At 36.2% G+C, this 18165-nt stretch overlaps 1 protein-coding gene across 12 annotated transcripts in view; it reads left to right on the forward strand.

Annotated features, from left to right (window-relative positions):
* Positions 1 to 18165, forward strand: part of ERC2 (ELKS/RAB6-interacting/CAST family member 2) — a 936036-nt gene that overhangs the window by 313246 nt on the left and 604625 nt on the right. For all 12 annotated transcript variants that reach the window (XR_009260858.1, XR_009260859.1, XR_009260861.1 and 9 more), the window contains one exon: positions 3314 to 3469. Coding sequence is in view for 8 of the 12 variants with exons in the window: in XM_058726510.1 (XP_058582493.1) it covers positions 3314 to 3469 (156 nt within the window). In the remaining 4 variants the exon portion in view is untranslated. The remainder of the gene's footprint in view (positions 1 to 3313; positions 3470 to 18165) is intronic.

An 18165-nucleotide genomic window follows, 5' to 3' on the forward strand; every position in this document is an offset into this window, starting at 1 on the left:
TGGGTATAAATAAAAGTGTTAATAGTGGGTATATCTGGGTGATGGGATTGTGTACAGTCATAATTATCTATATAGCTTTTCAAGTTTTCTATAATGAGCATATTTTAATTTTATAGTCAGAAAAAATTTTGATTTAAAATGGCTCCCATTTGTTTAGAAGGCTCTTATGAACACTTAGAAGTTCTTTCTCTGCAGCCTTTTTTAATTTTTAATTTTTATTTTTTATTATCCAAATTATTTATTTTTATATAAATATGTATTTACATATGCGTAAAATCCAAATTATTTTCATATATCTGATATGTATGCATATATAATGTTTTATGTACTTTTATATATTTTTATATATAAATATATCCCAGAATAGTACTTTGCCTATACAATGTGTTCAATAAGTGTTTCCTTTTTTAATTTTTTAATTATTTTTTTCCAGTAGACCCTTTATTTATTATTTATTTATTATCATTTAAAAATATAATTTATTATTAAGTGGCTAGCATACAGTGTTTACAGTGTGCTCTTGCTTTTTGGGTAGATTCCTGTGATTCATCACTTACATCACTTACATACATCACTTACATACACTTATTGGGCTCATCCCAATAAGTGCCCTCCTCAATGCCCATCACCCATTTTCCCCTCTCCCCTGCAACCCCCATCAACCCTCAGTTTGTTCTCTGTATTTAAGAGTCTCTTATAGTTTGCCACCTTCCCTCTCTGTTTGTAACTATTTCCCCTCCGACCATGGTCTTTTGTTAAGTCTCTCAAGTTCCACATATGAGTGACAACATATGATATCTGTGTTACTCTGACTGATTTATTTCACTTAGCATAATACCCTCCATTTCCATCCACGTTGCTACAAATGGCAGGATTTCATTCTTTCTCATTGCCAAGTAATATTCCATTGTATGTATAAACCACATCTTCTTTATCCATTCATCAGTTGATAGACATTTAGGCTCTTTCCATAATTTGGCTATTATTGAAAGTATCCGCAGCCTTTTTTTTACGTTTATTTATTTTTGAGAGACAGAGAGAGAGAGAGAGAGATTGAGAGTGAGAGAGAAGGAGTGTGAGTGGGGAAGGGGCAGAGAGGAGGCAGGGACAGAGGATCCGAAGTGGACTCTGTGCTAACAGCAGTGCGCCTGATGTGGGGCTTGAATTCACAAACTGTGAGATCATGACCTGAGCTGAAGTTGAATGCTCAACTGACTGAGCCATCCAGGTGCCCCTGGTAGCCTTTTTATTATTGCTTCTCTTTTTATCTGCAGAGTTCTCATAGCTCAGAACTCAAAAGAGTCACTAAAGATGCCTCCCTACATTCATCACCTTGGGCTGCTATGAGAAAATACCACTTCTGGGGGACTTAAAAAACAGAAATGTATTTTCTCCCAGTTCTGGAGGCTGGATGTCCCAGATCAGGATGCCAACAAGGTTCGGTTCTGGTGAGGGGTCTCTTCCTGGCTCACAGATGGCCACCTTCTTGCTGTGCCCTCACAGGGCAGAGAGAGAGAGAGAACAAGCTCTTTAGTGTCTCTTCTGACAAGGGCCTCATCCTCATGACCTTGTGTAACACTGATCACCTCCCAAAGGCCTCATCTCCAAATACCATCACATCTCCAGCACATTAGGGGTTAGAGCTTCAACATAGGAATTTTGGAGGCACGTAGACATTTAGTCCTTGACACTCACTTCACTCAAACTGGCAGCATACAAGATTTCTGGAAATTGCATCTAAAAATAGAAAAATCCTGGCAGCAGTACATAAAACATTAGTGATGGTTATCTCTTGATGGTAAGATTAGAGGGGATTTTCTTCATTTTCTAGGAATTTAAGGTGTATTACTTTTATAACTGGAAAAAATAACAATATTATTTTCAAAAGGAGAACGAAATGCTATAGGATATAACATTCCATAATAATCTTGCAAATTTCAGAGTCTTTTTATTTCATCTTCTTGAGGTTTTTCTGAGAATTGATAAAAATGTCTTCGGCATTTAGAGCACTTGGATGTTTGCACACAGTGGGACTCAATAAGTATTTGTTTCTCCTCATTTTCCTCTATTTAATGATGATGACAATGTAATGATTATTATATTGCTCCCTGAGACATGCCATAGGCCATACAATAGAGGAAATTAAGGTAGAAAATAGCCACAAAATCAGGACAGATGTATTTGTTGCAGTTTTTCATATGAGTTAGTTATAAATAGAATAGGCCACTCATTGTCTTTATTTTTGGAACTCTTTAGTCTTTTAGATTCTTGAAAATGAATTGTTAAAAAAAAATTAGATCGTAGTTTGTTTTTCATTAACATTCAAATACAAATGTAATAGCAGCTCCTTGGGTCTGTACAATAAAAGTAGATAGGAAACCTACAGTCAAACTTTCAACATGATTCCTTCCCAAAACTGATTGGAGATTAATACCTGAGGTTGGGGAAGGGTTTTTCCCCTTTAAGAGCTCTCTCTTCTCTTTCTAACGCCTCATTTCTTACTATGCTCTATCTTGTGTATAGGGTCTGTCATTTCCTTAAAAAAATTCCATATGGTTGGGTTTTTTTTCTCAATCCTACATTTGAGTGTAATGTTTCTAGTTTTTTAACTCCAAAGGTCAGCAGGTTAGAGATGACCTTCAAGGTAGCAATGTTTTTGTCACTCAGGGAGCTGCTTGCCAAATAAATCATGACATTGTGATATTTTGGTTGCTATAAATTTTCAATATTTAGTATATCAGGATTTAGTTATTTAATTGCACTGATGTCTGTATTCTAGATGAGAATCCTTCTCATTAGTAGATTTTAATTTTCTTCTCTGTCAGAGTCAATTCCAGTCATGCCTTATAAATCCAGCTATAGAATGAATGAATGAACAAACCATTTTTATGTTTACAAGTAGACTAGAAATTATATGCTGGTAAACTACATCTGAAATTACAAATTAGTCCACTTAAATAGTGTGTGTGTGTGTCTGTGTGTGTGTGCGTGTGTCTGTGTGTGTGTGTGTGTATTAACACGTTAGATTGCTTTTATCCTTGTTGCTTTGGTAATCTGATTCCCAGATATTAGACAAACCTATCTAGGCAACTCTCCATATTGTATTGACCTACGATCTTTATTGGGAGCTAAAAGAATAATCTCACAAACAATCCTCAGAAGTGAAAAACATAAATTGTTCTGAATTCAGGGCTATGTCTATACCATAGTTAATGTATTACTCCCAAAATTACTTTCTGAAATTCTGTTTTGATAATACTGAAAAAACAATTTTCTCTCTCTTTCTCACTCTGTCTCTCTCTTTTAACAATAGGACACAAAAATTGCTTCATTAGAGCGAAACATAAGGGATCTGGAGGATGAGATCCAGATGCTAAAAGCCAATGGTGTGCTGAACACTGAGGACCGTGAAGAAGAGATCAAACAAATAGAGGTTTACAAAAGTCACTCCAAGTTCATGAAAACCAAGGTATGGCCCAATGTTACAAACTTTTATACTCTTAATGTGACTGGAAAGTTATGATTTACATACATACTTCCCCAAATACCCACATAACTGGTTTTATGTGATATCATGAAATACATGGACAATAATGAAGAAGGCAGAAGATTGTTAGTTCAGAAGTGTAGATTCCAAAAGGAAATCGGGGAACATTTTCGTTCAGATTTCTACTAATTAAGGTGTTCAAGATTTTCTAATGAGTAACTTTGATGTCTTGGGAATTAACATTTATTTTGAATAGTCCCCTGTCTTCCAAATTTCCTGAGTTTTCATAAGTTTGCTATTTTTGCAAAGTTTCTGTCATTGCCAAATTTTGACCCATCCCTAAGAAGGTGACTGTCTCAGAAGGTATTGATCTTGGAAGCCAATTTAACTCACTTCAATGGTATAAAGACATTTTGGTTTTAGCATAGTGTTTAAGGCAGAACTGATTTTGCATCCTAATGTTTTTTGTTTTTTTTTAAATTTTTTTTTCAACGTTTTTTAATTTATTTTTGGGACAGAGAGAGACAGAGCATGAACGGGGGAGGGGCAGAGAGAGAGGGAGACACAGAATCGGAAACAGGCTCCAGGCTCCGAGCCATCAGCCCAGAGCCTGACGCGGGGCTCGAACTCACGGACCGCGAGATCGTGACCTGGCTGAAGTTGGACGCTCAACTGACTGCGCCACCCAGGCGCCCCACATCCTAATGTTTAAATTCGCTTAAATTATTCAGCTTCTTTAAGCCTCAGTTTCTTCATCCATGAAATAGGAATGGAAAAAAGCAGAGACCTGCATCATTGATTGCTTTCACAATTCCAAGAGATTATGCATTTAAAGCACTTAGTCCCTTGATTGATCTCTAGAAAGCATTCAGTAAATGATGGTCATTGTTGTTGATAGTGTTACTATATTGTTGATATCTGTTGCTATAGAATATTTATAAAGTATAATTATAGTAACCCATTCCATTAATTTATATTGGTATTCCCAGTTTTATATTGTTGATATCTGTTGCTATAGAATATTTATAAAGTATAATTATAGTAACCCATTCCATTGATTTATATTGGTATTCCCAGTTTTAAGGAATTTGGCTTGTTATTTTTCAAAATTAAACTTTGGGCTGCACATGAACTGAACAGCTATTACTTTTACCTATGCATAATTATTAATTTATGAATTGCCCCAAATAGATCTTTTGAGAGTTTGAGATGCTTTTATTTATCCCTGAATTTAAACCATTTTGCTTCTGGAAATAATAACCACACCAATTTTTAAAAATTCTTTTTTTTTTTACCATGTGTTCTTAAGCACCCCTGTTATTGATTGTTCTAAGTTTTATTTTTGTTGCCTTATAAAATGCAGCAGAGTTAAGAGTCATGCAGACTTCTGTGAGGAAGCAGTGGAAGTGGAGAGAAAAAAAAATGTTTAAATGATAGTATGATTTTTATCATTGTGAAATACATGCATATTTATTGCAGAGAATTTGCAAATTATAGAGAGGAAATAGTAATATCCAGCATCTACTTCACCACATATGTCTCTGTGTGTATGTATGTGCGTTTCTCCAGGGAAAAAACAAAAATTTTCCTTACTTCTGCCAACTTTCCACTTATAAGTTGACGTTGAGATTATGATTAAAACTTTGGATCAAGGAATTGAGGGAGATCTGAGGAGAGTGTCTAGTGGGTTTGAATGTAACCTTTTCCTTTCAAGGAGTTCCACAAAATGGAGAATGGGCTTCCCTGTTCAACTCTCCCTTCTAGTTTCTTTTTGCAGTCCTTCCCTCTGAGAGAGTTGAGCTGGGGTGCAGCAAGCATAGTGGTAGGGTAGCCTGTTGACCAAATGATGACCATTCACTCTTGCAATGAAACTATGAAGATACGAGTGAACTCATAATGTCTGGGAAAATTACTGTTTTGACTTAAACCTTTCGTCTCATCCTGTCATTCAACAGTGGAAGATAGTTCAAGCCACTTCTACAACTAAAAATGCCATGAAATTTGTCCAGGTGAATAACCATATATGCATATGGTCTTCAGCAAGCAACTCTTTACCTTATTAGCCCACAGGTGTCTGAGAGACTATCAGTCCTTGAGTTGGTTTTAACTTTTAATGTCTGATTACTTTTTAGAGTTCTTCCAAAAGTGGTTAGGTCAGAAGGATGTTTGAGTAGAGAAATGGAGTAAGGGGGAAAGAGTGCAGGCTGACACCTACAGTGGACTCTGGCAGATCTCTAGCCTGCCTTTTCTAGTTGAATGGCCTTGAGGAGTGAGTTATGTCATGCAACCACTTTCTTCTTGTATAAAATGGGGCAATACCATAATCCTTAAGAGGGAGACGTAGAGGTTTAAATGAAATAATGTAATTAAAATGCCTGGCTCAAAAAGGTAATTAATAATTATGCCCATTATTATTGAGGAAGTATTTATAATTACTAAATTGCTAAGAATTTAGTCCTGAGTGCTTTGTGTTTTGTGTTTTGTGGGATCCCAGAGTCTGTGTGAACTGATTCCAGTTGGGTAAATCATTTGTCATGGAACTTGTTAAATTTTAGAGGCATGGATTGATACCCTTTAAAATTGGATGACTAGCATAGTTTATGGTCCATTGTGGCCTATTGGGATAACTTTTCTACAGAATTTATATGAATATGTTGCTTGTCAACATCATTACAGATATCTGAAGAGTTAATTCTTGCAATGATTATGTATGCACATTGATAGAACAATTGTTTAATGTCAACATTAGTCTCTTGAACTCTTTCATTTATGCAGAGTTGCATGGATAAAACTTTCAGTGATGGATTTTGGATCTCTGTGTTCCTCAAAGACTTACTAAGCCTTGGTTTTAGCACATGGCACTGAGCTAGCTACTGAGGGGCTCTAAAAGTAGTGCATTTCAAAATATTACTCACTTCAAAGCCAATACTGACCACTTAGTTGGGAAAGTAAGAAATGTACTGGAAAAACTACCCCAAAGATTGGGTGGGAGGAGAGTTCACTTCTGGCTGGAGTAATGAAAGTTATTTAGGCTTAGTTAGTGTTGTTTGTTTGTTTGTTTGTTTGTTTTGTTTGTCTAAATAACCAGATTGTCAAAACAGCAATGACAGGTCTGGTGAAGAATGCAAACTGAAATCAGTGACTGAGGAAACTTAGAAGGATAAGTAAAAATACCATCCTACCCCAACTCCACACAGGGGAGGAAGTGGGAAGAGCTCATGTCTATGTGAAATGGCAGATTTTCCAAAAGGGGAAAAAATGTTAGATTTAAATTGCAAACACCTAGAGGCTCTGAAACTTCGGAAACGGAAATGTAGTTTTGAAACTCATTGGGTTTAGTGAGGCAGTGATAGAAATGGAAATCAGAAAGTGACTTTGGATCCCAACTAGCAAAAAATGCTGGATTTGAGGCAGGGATAGTTAACTTTAGAAACCGTTGTTTTAATGGTTTACAAAGACTCAGAGTCTTGGTAGAACATTTCAGAAATTCTTATGAAATGCTGCATAAGGAGGGGAGTGGAACTCTGGGAACCAAATCTGAAATTGCAGCTAAATATTGTTATGTCTTCTTGCTGTTTGCAGTGAATATATAGAAAGCTTTTTACTTTGGATTTAAAAAAAATTTTTTTTGTAATGTTTATTTATTTTTGAGAGACAGAGAGAGCACAAGCGGGAAGGGGCAGAGAGAGAGGGAGACACAGAATCCAAAGCAGGCTCCAAGCTCTGAGATGTCAACACAGTGCCCAATGCAGGGCTCGAACTCATGAGCCAGCGAGATCATGACCTGAGCCGAAGTTGGATGCTCAAATGACTGAGCCACTCAGGCGCACCTAGAAAGCTTTTTAAAAGTACCCCCGGGAACTTCTTACCTGGTGTTTTGGAGAGGCTCCTTAGGAGTGATTACTGTTTGCAAAGGCAGCGGGCTTGGAAGTGCTCTTCAATATGAGTATTTCTTTAATAGAAATCTAAAATGAGTTCTATTATGATTATTTGGAAGTTTGATACTTTTAAATAAAAACAATAATGGGCACCTGAGTGGCTCTGTCAGTTAAGCGTCCGACCTCAGCTTAGGTTATGATCTCATGGTTCACAGGTTCCAGCCTGACATCAGGCTCTGTGCTGACAGCTGAGAGCCTGGAGCCTGTTTCAGACTCTGTCTCTGTCTCTCTCTGCCCCTCCCCTGCTTGCGTACTCTCTCTCTCTCTCTCTCTCTCTCTCTCTCTCTCTCTCTCTCTCAAATATAAATAAACCTTTTAAAAAATTAAAAAAAAATAAGATACAAAAATTCAACCTGATTATGAAAAAAAATCCTAAAATTGGATAAACACATATTTATGTTCTCATTTGGTTTTTAGGGGGGACATTTTAGCTGAAAATTGTTTTTATGACCCATTGGTGATAAAATTGACTCAGCATTTGATTGCTTTTCATTAACAGGGCATGACCTCAAATCAGTCTCCATCTCAATATGTAATATGTAATTTGTTCTAAGTAGGTAATAAAGGCAGCTAATAATAATTCTTGTATATAAACTTATTTTTAAATATAAAAGTATGTTAGAATAGATAGTTTTAAATGTTTCAGTGAAAATCTGATATGGAGACGATGTTGTGGTATATAAAGGAGTGCTGCTTGCATTAATTATTAAAATAAGTAAAGCTTTACTGCATTTTACCTCCATTTGATCCTGAACAGATGACTGGGACTGGTAGAGCCTCTTGAAAACTTTGTGATTAAGTTAAGTAGCATTGAAGACCCTAATTGCTTTTATAAATATGATATCATAAAAAAAACATGACACAACATGTTTGCAAAGGTAGAAGGTGAATTGCAAAAATGTAAAATAGAGTTTAGAATCTCAACTTGTGCAAAGGCATGAATATCAGACATAGTTGGCCAGGATGGAAATCCCTGCATCTTGCAAGGCCTTTGGCATATGCCTGTTTTCCCTGAGAACTGAGACTCTGGGAGGCCTCCTGGGCCTCCAGTTTCTAGGAACTCCAATTTCTACTCTTAGCTCCAAAACTTAGAGGACTCAGACTGTGAGAACAGAATCTAGAGGCAATGGAAAGCATTGTTCCTGTTACCTTCAGGAGCACTGTTAAACCTTTAAGAATGGAATTTACCATGTAAATAATTGTTTTTCTGGCAGGGAAAGAATGATGGTATCCCCTGTTCTATTTGAGGCTTTGTTTCCAGTGTAACACATTTTTACATTTTTCATCTACTGATTTCAGTACTTCTGTATTAGTCACTCCCTCTGTTTTCAGAGTTTGCCAAAGACACCACTCTGCTGTCTTAGATCTCTTCTTTTATTCTGAATTTGTAACACATTTTCTTATTAACCTCCGAAGGATTACAAACCTCATAACCCAAACGGCATGATAATAAGCATATCACTTTCTAGACATGAGAGCTGTATCTGCAGTGAAAAAGAAGCTGTTTTCCTTGGCAAGGGAATGTTTTCAGGGTGTTGGTTGTGTCACAGACGTAAGTGGTGGAAGAACTTTCAGACGAGATGAAGTGTTCCTGATGTCCACATGGACTTCATATAAAGCATGTGATGTAATTCCGATTGGCTTTTCTTCTTGCCATCACAGAGACAGATCTTCCCCAGCCTCAGTTCCCATGTATGTTTGATTGCATCACTTTCCATTTTTATTGAGTTTATGGCTATAAAAGAAGCACAAGGCATATTTTTTATGGAAGAATATGATTTTCTACCCTGTAACTATATTCCCCTTAGAAAAGCCCTCTTCTGTTATTGTCTGCATTAAATATTTATTTAAAATTTACCTCATGGCAGTGATAGTCTGAAAGCTATTTAAAGCAAATGTCTATTTAATATTTATAGACTGAAATAGTTTTGTCATTATCAATCTATTTTTATTGAATAAAGTAGGTGTATGTAGAACCTGTCATGTTCTTCCTTCCTATTAAATGCCATTCTGTTGATCAAGTTAATTTCATTTAAATTTCTCTCTCAGTACCCCATTCCTACACTAGATTTCTACTCTGATACTTGTAGAAGTTAGCCCAAATCATTTTTTAATACTATAAACATCATCTTTGCTTAGGTATTTAAAGTTCAAAGTGTTTTTTAGCTTTATTTTAAGATGAATCAGTTTAATATGTGGAATCAACTAGATACTGTGCTATCAGCTGCAACTGCCTGTGATTTAGAACATACCTCATGGGAAGTATGCTGATATGGGGGCACCTGGGTGGCCCAGTCAGTTAAGTGTCCAATTTTGGCTCGGGTCATGATCTCACAGTTTGTGGGTTCAAGCCCCGTGTCAGGCTCTCTGCTGACAGCTCAGAGCCTGGAGCCTACTTCAAATTCTGTCTCTCTCTCTCCCCCCTTCCCCCTCCCCTGCTTGTGCTTTCTCTTAAAAATAAATAAATAAACATTAAAAAAAGAGAAAAGAATGCTGATCTTGCTGATCACAACATATTTAATTTCTTTTGTAATTTTAGTTAATCCTAGTTTAGATTTTCCCTCTTTTTATTTATACTCAGCTCTTATTATATGGGAGACAGCGCATGAGAGAGAAATGGAACTTACTTTTATTGCAGGTAAAAATGATAACAGACTCAGGATTCATTAAATTATAAAGAAAAAACTGTGTTTCATGTACTGTATATATCTGGTCAGTGCCACCATCTGTTCACACATACTCAGAGCAAATTGATAATCACAAGTCCCTCTCAGTGAATCTTTAAGCATGGTCAGAATCCTTCTCATGACTGTCAGTCACTACTAAATCTTTAAATTTGGCAAGCAAGATGAAACCTATTTGTCTGCTGATCTAGTCTGATTTCATCCTGCAAATGAAACTCCATCTCAACCTTTCTAGTGAATTGCACAGCCTGAACAATTACAAAGGTAGGGGTCTTATTTCTTTGTATACCCCACTCCATTCATTCTTAACAGTTATTGTCAGTAGCTTGGTTCTTGTTTATGCAAGTTTTAATTGCTGAAAAGAACAAAAAGTGCTGGATGAAATATATTTTCAAAAGATAAATTTAAAAATGTACTTATGAACTGTGAAGTTAGGAAGAATCTCAAGGGTCAAAACTAAGCCAGAGCAGAGGGCTGGAGTGATAATAGAGCACTGGTTCTATCTTCTTGTTGGCATTTGCTAGATATGTGAACTTGAGCATTAATTTCCACAGTCATGGGGCACTGAAGGAAAAAGACAGAAGCCTGGGTCTGTTCAAGAGGAAGAGCGGTAGGAATTCCACTCCACATTAAACTGGGATCCCAGACAGCCACACTCTTAGTACAAGGGTAAACTAAAAACCTCCCCACCGTATGTTTCTTCCACCTAGACTAGGAGAATCCAGGGAAAATAATCTATTTTAAAACTTTGAGCAAAGTGAAAGGTAAAAAAAAAACTAGTTTTAAGAATCCATAACCACAGATAGCCCTTGCACCAACGTACAATGTGAGGTGATCCAAAAACTTCAAGTAGAGAACAGAGTTTAAAGGGGTCCTTGGTTGATAGTGCCCCAGGTATCGGCAGAGACAAATGCTCTGAAGGCCCACATGTTCAACTTAGACCTCAAAGTTTTTCTCCAGATAAGAGTCCAAGAAACGAGCACACAGTAAAAATCTTTTAAAAATCACAAAGTTTAAAAACAAACAAAAAAAGCTACCATAATTGATAGCTGGTAGAAAGAACAAACAGTAGAATCAGAAGGCAAGGACTTCAGAAGTGGGAGTTTTAAGACAAACACTATGAAATAAGCATGTTTAATATGTTTAAACAAATAACAGAGGTGATTAAAAATATGAATAAGGGGAAAGAAACTATAAAGATATCAAGCACAAATTTATAAAGGACTTAACAAACTCAACACCCCAAAAAACAAATAATTCAGTGAAGAAATGGGCAAAAGACATGACTAGACACTTTTCTAAAGAAGACATCCAGATGGCTAACAGACACATGAAAAAATGCTCAACATCAGTCATCATCAGGGAAATACAAATTAAAACCACAATGAGATACCACCTCACTCCAGTCAGAATGGCTAAAATTAACAACTCAGGCAACAACAGGATGTTGTTGTTGTTGTTGTTGGCAAGGATGTGAAGAAAGGAGGTCTCTTTTGCACTGCTGGTGGGAATGCAAACTGGTGCAGCCACTCTGGAAAACAGTATGGAGGTTCCTCAAAAAATTAAAAATAGAACTACCCTATGACCCAGCAATTGCACTACTAGGTATTTATACAAGGGATACAGGTGTGCTCTTTTGAAGGGGCACATGCACCCCAGTGTTTATAGGAGCACTATTGACAATAGCCAAACTGTGGAAAGAGCCCAAATGTCCATCGACAGATGAGTGGATAAAGGAGATATGGTGTGTGTGCATGTGTGTGTGTGTGTGTGTGTGTACACACACAATGGAGTATTACTCGGCAATCAGAAACAGTTAAATCTTGCCATTTGCAACTACGTAGGTGGAACTAGAGGGTATTATGCTAAGTGAAATTGGAGAAAGACAAATACCACATGACTTCACTCATATGAGGACTTTAAGATACAAAAAGATGAACATAAGGGAAGGGAAGTAAAAATAATATAAAAACAAGGAGGGGGACAAAACCTAAGAGACTCTTAAATACGGAGAACAAACTGAGGATTGTTGGAGGGGTTGTGGGTGGGGGGGGTGGGCTAAATGGGTAAGGGGCATTAAGGAAGACACTTGCTGGGAGGAACGTTGGGTGTTATACATAGGGGATGAATCACTGGAATCTACTGAAATCATTGTTGCACTGTATGCTAATTAACTTGGATGCAAATTTTAAAAAAATAAAAAAATAAAGAGAATCAAAGAATGTCTAGAAATAGGAAAATATAAAAATGGAAATTTGAAAGTTTAATAAATAGGTTCAACTGCGGAATGATCATAGCAGAAAAGACATTTAATGAGCTAGAAAACAGAGTAGTATAAAGTAAATAAAAGATAAAAAGATGAAATACATTAAAGATAAATTAAGATACATAGAAGACAGAATAAACAGGTTTGGCATCTGTCTAATCACAGTTCTAGAGGAAAAGAGAGATGGAGTAGGGACAAAATCACTACACAGAAGCCATATTTGAAGAGTGGAAAGCTGAGAATTTTCCAAAACTAATGATAGATACAAGTCCATAAATTCAGGACTCTTTGAGTACCCCAAAGAGGAAAAGAAATCTGCCCATTTACATAAAATCTCAGAGGCAAAGAAAATGTTTTAAAAAGCCGTTAGAGGGATGCCTGGGTGGCTCCCAGTCGGTTGAGCGTCCGACATCGGCTTAGGTCATAATCTTGCAGTTCATGAGCTTGAGCCCCCCGTTGAGCTCTGTGCTGACAGCTTAGAGCCTGGAGCCTGCTTTGGATTCTGTGTCTCCTTGTTTCTCTCTCTCCCCTTCCCCACTCACATTGTCTGTCTCTCTCTCTCAAAATTAAATAAACATTAAAAAAATTAAAAAGCAGTTAGAACATTTGTCCAAAGTAGATATATGAATGGCTAATAAGTATATGAAAAGATGCTTAATATCATTAGTCGTTAGAGAAATCAAAACCACGATGACATATTATTTCATACCCACTGGAATGGCTATAAGTAAAAAGATAGACTAACAAGTTTTGGTGAGAGTATGAAGAAATTAGAACCTTCATATATTGGTAGTGGGGATGTGAAATGGTGCAGTCATTTTGGAAAACAGTTTAGAAGTTCCTCAGAATGCTAAACATACAGTTATCATATGGCCTAGCAGTTCCACACCTATATATATGTACATAAGAGAAATAAAAACATATGTCCACACAGACTTGCATATGAATGTTCTTAGAAGCATTATCCATAGTAGCCAGAACATGGAAACAATGTGAGTGTCCCTCAACTGGTGAATGGATAGACAAAATGTGGCATATTCATTCAGTGTAGTATTACTCAACAATAAAAAAGAATGAAGTACAGGTACATACTACAATATGAATGAACCTTGAAATGTCATGCTATGTGAGGGAAGACAGTCACAAAGTACATATATTACAAGATTCCATTTATGTAAAATTCCCAGGATAGGCTAATTCATAGAAACAGAAAGTATATTACTAGTTGCTTAGGGCTGGGGGTAGAGAGTGGGGAATATGGAGAGTGACTTCTAATTGTTACGAGGTTTCTTTTTTGGAATGAAGAAAATGCACTAAAGTTTGATTATGATGATGATTGCACAATTCTGTGAATATACTAAAAACCATCAACTCTGTGACTTAAGTGGTTGAATTGTATGGCATATAAATTATATTTCAATAAAGCTATTTTAAAAAGCAGCTAATGGAAAAAAGTCCCATTACCTGTAAAGGATTGAATTTGGAGTGATAGCTTGACTTCTTAAAAGCTTCTGTTAGCCAGAAGATGGCTGAGAGAAAAAAATATCACTTAACCTAGAAAATTACTTTTAATGCTCAGCAACAATATTAAAAAAAGAATGATGTGGTATTTTTAGACAAAAAAATTGAGTTTGCCACCAAAAAAAATCCCACTAAAAGAAATTTAAATGATTCGTTTCAGGTATAAGGAGATTTCTAACAGAACATCTGATATGAAGGAATAATATTGAACAAACATAGTGACAAATGTGGTAAATCTAAATAAACATGGACTGTAAAGAAAGTAATGATGACGGGCGTCTGGGTGGCTCAGTCGGTTAAGCATCCGACTTTGGCTCAGGTCATGATCTTGTGGTTTGTGGGCTCTAGCCCGTGTCAGGCTCTGTGCTGATAGCTCAGAGCCTGAAGCCTGCTTTAGATTCAGTGTCTCCCTCTCTCTCTGCCCCTCCCCTGCTTGCATGCTGCTTCTCTCTCTCAAAAATAAATAAACATAAAAATTAAAAAAAAAAAGTAATGATGAGTTAAAAACAAAACAGGAAAGAACTAAAATACATGACAGCAATAACGTGTATGTCAAGGGGATGGTGGCTGAACTGAAAGTGTCTCAAGATCCTTATATTTTTCTGAAAGAAAGTAAGCATAGATTGACTTTAGACTTAGGTAAGTTAAAAATGTAAGCAAGCTATAATTTCTAGGGTGATAACCTAAAGGTTAGAAATAAATGAAATAAAATAAATATAAATAAAGGTATAAGTCTTAAATGAGTAGAGGCAAAAAAAATAGGATAAAAAAATCTTTCAAAAGGCAAGAACGAAAAGAAGAGAAATAGAAATGGCAATATGTTTAGAAAGCACAAGGTAGATGGTTGAAATAAATCACATGTGTCTGTAATGGTAATAAATGCTCCATTTAATTTTATCAGAGAGGATAAAAGAATATGGATATATGCTATTTGCAAGAGACATCTACAACATAAAGTTAATAATACATTGAAAATGAAAAAAGACACATTAGCCAAATATTAACTGTGACAAAGGTGTTACAGACTTTAAGGCAAAGAAACCATTTTTGAGCCAATGATTATAGACTTGCACTCAACAATTTTTGGATACATATTGTTTTCTAGCACACAGTGCACAAAATACATTTATGATAAATGACCGCATACTCTGTCATAAAGCAAGATACACTAATTTCAAATGATTAGTGTATTAGAGACCTTGTTCTCTATTCACAAAGCAAAGCAAGCAAGAAAAAACACAAAGATAACTAGGAAACATCCATGTATTTGTTGAGTAAGAAGCATAATTATTTGTGAGTTGAAGAATAATATATATGGAGATGAGAAAATATTTAGGACTGAGCAACAATATCAATATTATGTATCAAACTTGGGGCGCCTGGGTGGCTCAGTCAGTTGAGCGTCCGACTTCGGCTTGGGTCATGATTTCACAGTCTGTGAGTTCGAGTCCTGCATCGGGCTCTGTGCTGACAGCTCAGAGCCGGGGGCCTGTTTCAGATTCTGTGTCTCCCTCTCTCTCTGACCCTCCCCCATTCATGCTCTGTCTCTCTCTGTCTCAAAAATAAATAAACGTTAAAAAAAATTAAAAAAAATATTATGTATCAAACAAGTGGGATCAAGCTAAAATGATACTGACAGGGAAATTTACAGTCTTAAGACGTATTTGGAAAGAAAAAAAAGTGAAAGTTAGATAAGTATCTAACTTAGAAAATTATGAAAAGAAAATAGAATAAATCCAAAAAAGTAGTAGGAAAGAAATAATTAAAAAATACAAGAAGAAATTAATGAAATAGAAAATAAGAATGTTAGGGTCGCCTGGGTGGCTCAGTCGGTTAAGCGTCTGACTTCGGCTCAGGTCATGATCTCGCAGTCCGTGAGTTCGAGCCCCACATCGGACTCTGTGCTGACAGCTCAGAGCCTGTAGCCTGTTTCAGATTCTGTGTCTCCCTCTCTCTCTCACCCTCCCCTGTTCATGCTCTGTCTCTCTCTGTCTCAAAAATAAAATAAAATGTTAAAAAAAATTAAAAAAAAGAAAATAAGAATGTTAGACGACCAACACAGCCAAAATTGACTCTTTGAAGAGATTATTTAACATGACATGCCTCTGCTGAGACTCATCAAGAAAAAGAGAGTAAAACTAAAGAGTATTAGGATGAAGAAGACAGTCATAGATGCCATAGATATCAAAAGATAAGTGGTTTTATGAAAATTTCCTGCTAGGTAAAGGTGAGTATTTAGATAAAATGAAAAATTCTTAGGAGAAAAAAGTTATCAGACTTGATTCAAATAATTAGAAACATGAATATTCCTTTAACCACTAATGATGGATGAAGTAAGTAATGGTCTTTGGAGAAAAAAAATGCCAGCTTTAGCTGATTTTACTGTTGATTTCTAATAACACTAATGGGAAGATTTTAATTTTACACAAACCATTTCAGAACACATTAAAAAAAGGAGCACTCTAAATTGGTACTAAAACCTGACAAGGACAGCACAAAATGGGAAAATTACAAACCAGTCTTATCCATAAACATAGATGAAAGATCCTGACAAAATAGCAAGCTGAATCCAGTAACATATAAAAAATACAGTACATTATGACTAAGTGGAGTTATTCATAGTTGTGCAAAGAGAGCTGAGTATTTTAAAAATCCATTAGTGTAATTCATTACAATAACGTATTAAAGGTGAAAAGTGTGATAAATCATGAGATGCAGAATAAAATGTTTATTAATATTAAACATTCCTTAATGATTAAAAAAAACAACTCTTGGCAAAGTTGTAATAAAAGGGAACTTTCTGAAACTTAAGAGCGCCTATAAAAAGCTAAAACAAACATCAAACTTAATGATGAAACATTGAAATTCTTCCCTTTAAGACCAAGAACAAGATGAAGGAGCCACAATTTCTACCAGGCCTCTCTGTCTTTCTGCCTGGCCTGTCCATGTGTCTGGTATGGGCTTCTTCACAGCTTGGTGGTCAGGGGGCAGTTAGACTTCTAACATGGTGGCCAGCTTCCAGCTGCCCGTCCTCCTATAGACAAGGTCCAGAACAGGCATGCTGACACTTTGGCTGCATCTAGCTGTTGAAGTAAGCCACAGTTTAGCCCAGGTTCAAGAGTAGGGTAAACAGACTCTACCTCTAGTTGTGAGGAGCAGCGTGTGTGGACAAGTGACAGTCATCTTTGGAGATCATTTATCACAACTCTGTCAGGCTGGCACAAATGTAAATGTCTGGTGACATAAGACATCGGCGAAGATGTGGCATGACTGGCACACTTACACACTGCTTGGGACCCTGAAAGTGAATATAACAGCTTTGGTAAACATTTTGGTGTTCCCCAGTGAAGTTAAGGATGTGCACACTATGTAGTCCAGCAATTTAACTCCTAGATTATTTTTGCTACATATACCAGGTAATATATATAAGAATGTTCAGAATAGCACTTTTTGTTTTAACAAAAAAACCTGGAAACAAACCAAAATGTCTATTAATAGCAGAATGGGCAAATGAATTGTGGTGAAGTCTTACAGTGGAATTCAGTGAAAATGAACAAATTTCATGTACAATAACATGATTTAATCTTCAGGACGTAAGATTGAGTAGAAAAAAGCAAAGTACTAAAAAGAAATACACAGAACAAATAAAGTTGAAATGCAAAAAAATATATGGTAAAAAGATAAGCAAGAAAATGACAAACACAAAATTGAGGGTGATAATTATTTCTGAAGGAGATAGAAATGGGTTGGGACACAGGTAATTCTAATGATCTTTTTGCTGAATTGAATGATGGATGTTTCTTGTATTATTTTTCCTTATACTTTACATCATTTTGTGTTATTTTGTATCTTGTCAGTATTTAATATAAACAAAAACATCTTTAATGCTTACTTTTTTGGAGGGGGGTAAGAATTCTTTTTTGTCAAATGATGCCCTTGAATGATCATTTCCACTGTGGAATGGCAGAGAAGGACCAGGGTATGTCTTGGGTTAATAACCTTCATTAGCAATCTGTTGACCCTTCTGAGGATAATGGTGAATAGTATATGTGATTTCATGGGTAAGTCTGTTCAGGAAGCCGCCATTCCACTGTGAAGCTTTGTTCTGAGTGGGGTTGATGGTAGAAGGCAGTCTGCTGACCTTACCTTTCTATTTTCTGTACTCTCTGCCATCTTTACAGAGCCTCTCCAGACTTGTAAGAACTTCCAAAGCCATCTTTTTTTTTTTTTTTTTTAATGTTTATTTATTTTTGAGAAAGCTCATGCCGG

Source organism: Neofelis nebulosa, chromosome 4, assembly GCF_028018385.1.
Source record: "Neofelis nebulosa isolate mNeoNeb1 chromosome 4, mNeoNeb1.pri, whole genome shotgun sequence".
NCBI classification, from domain to species: Eukaryota; Metazoa; Chordata; class Mammalia; order Carnivora; family Felidae; genus Neofelis; species Neofelis nebulosa.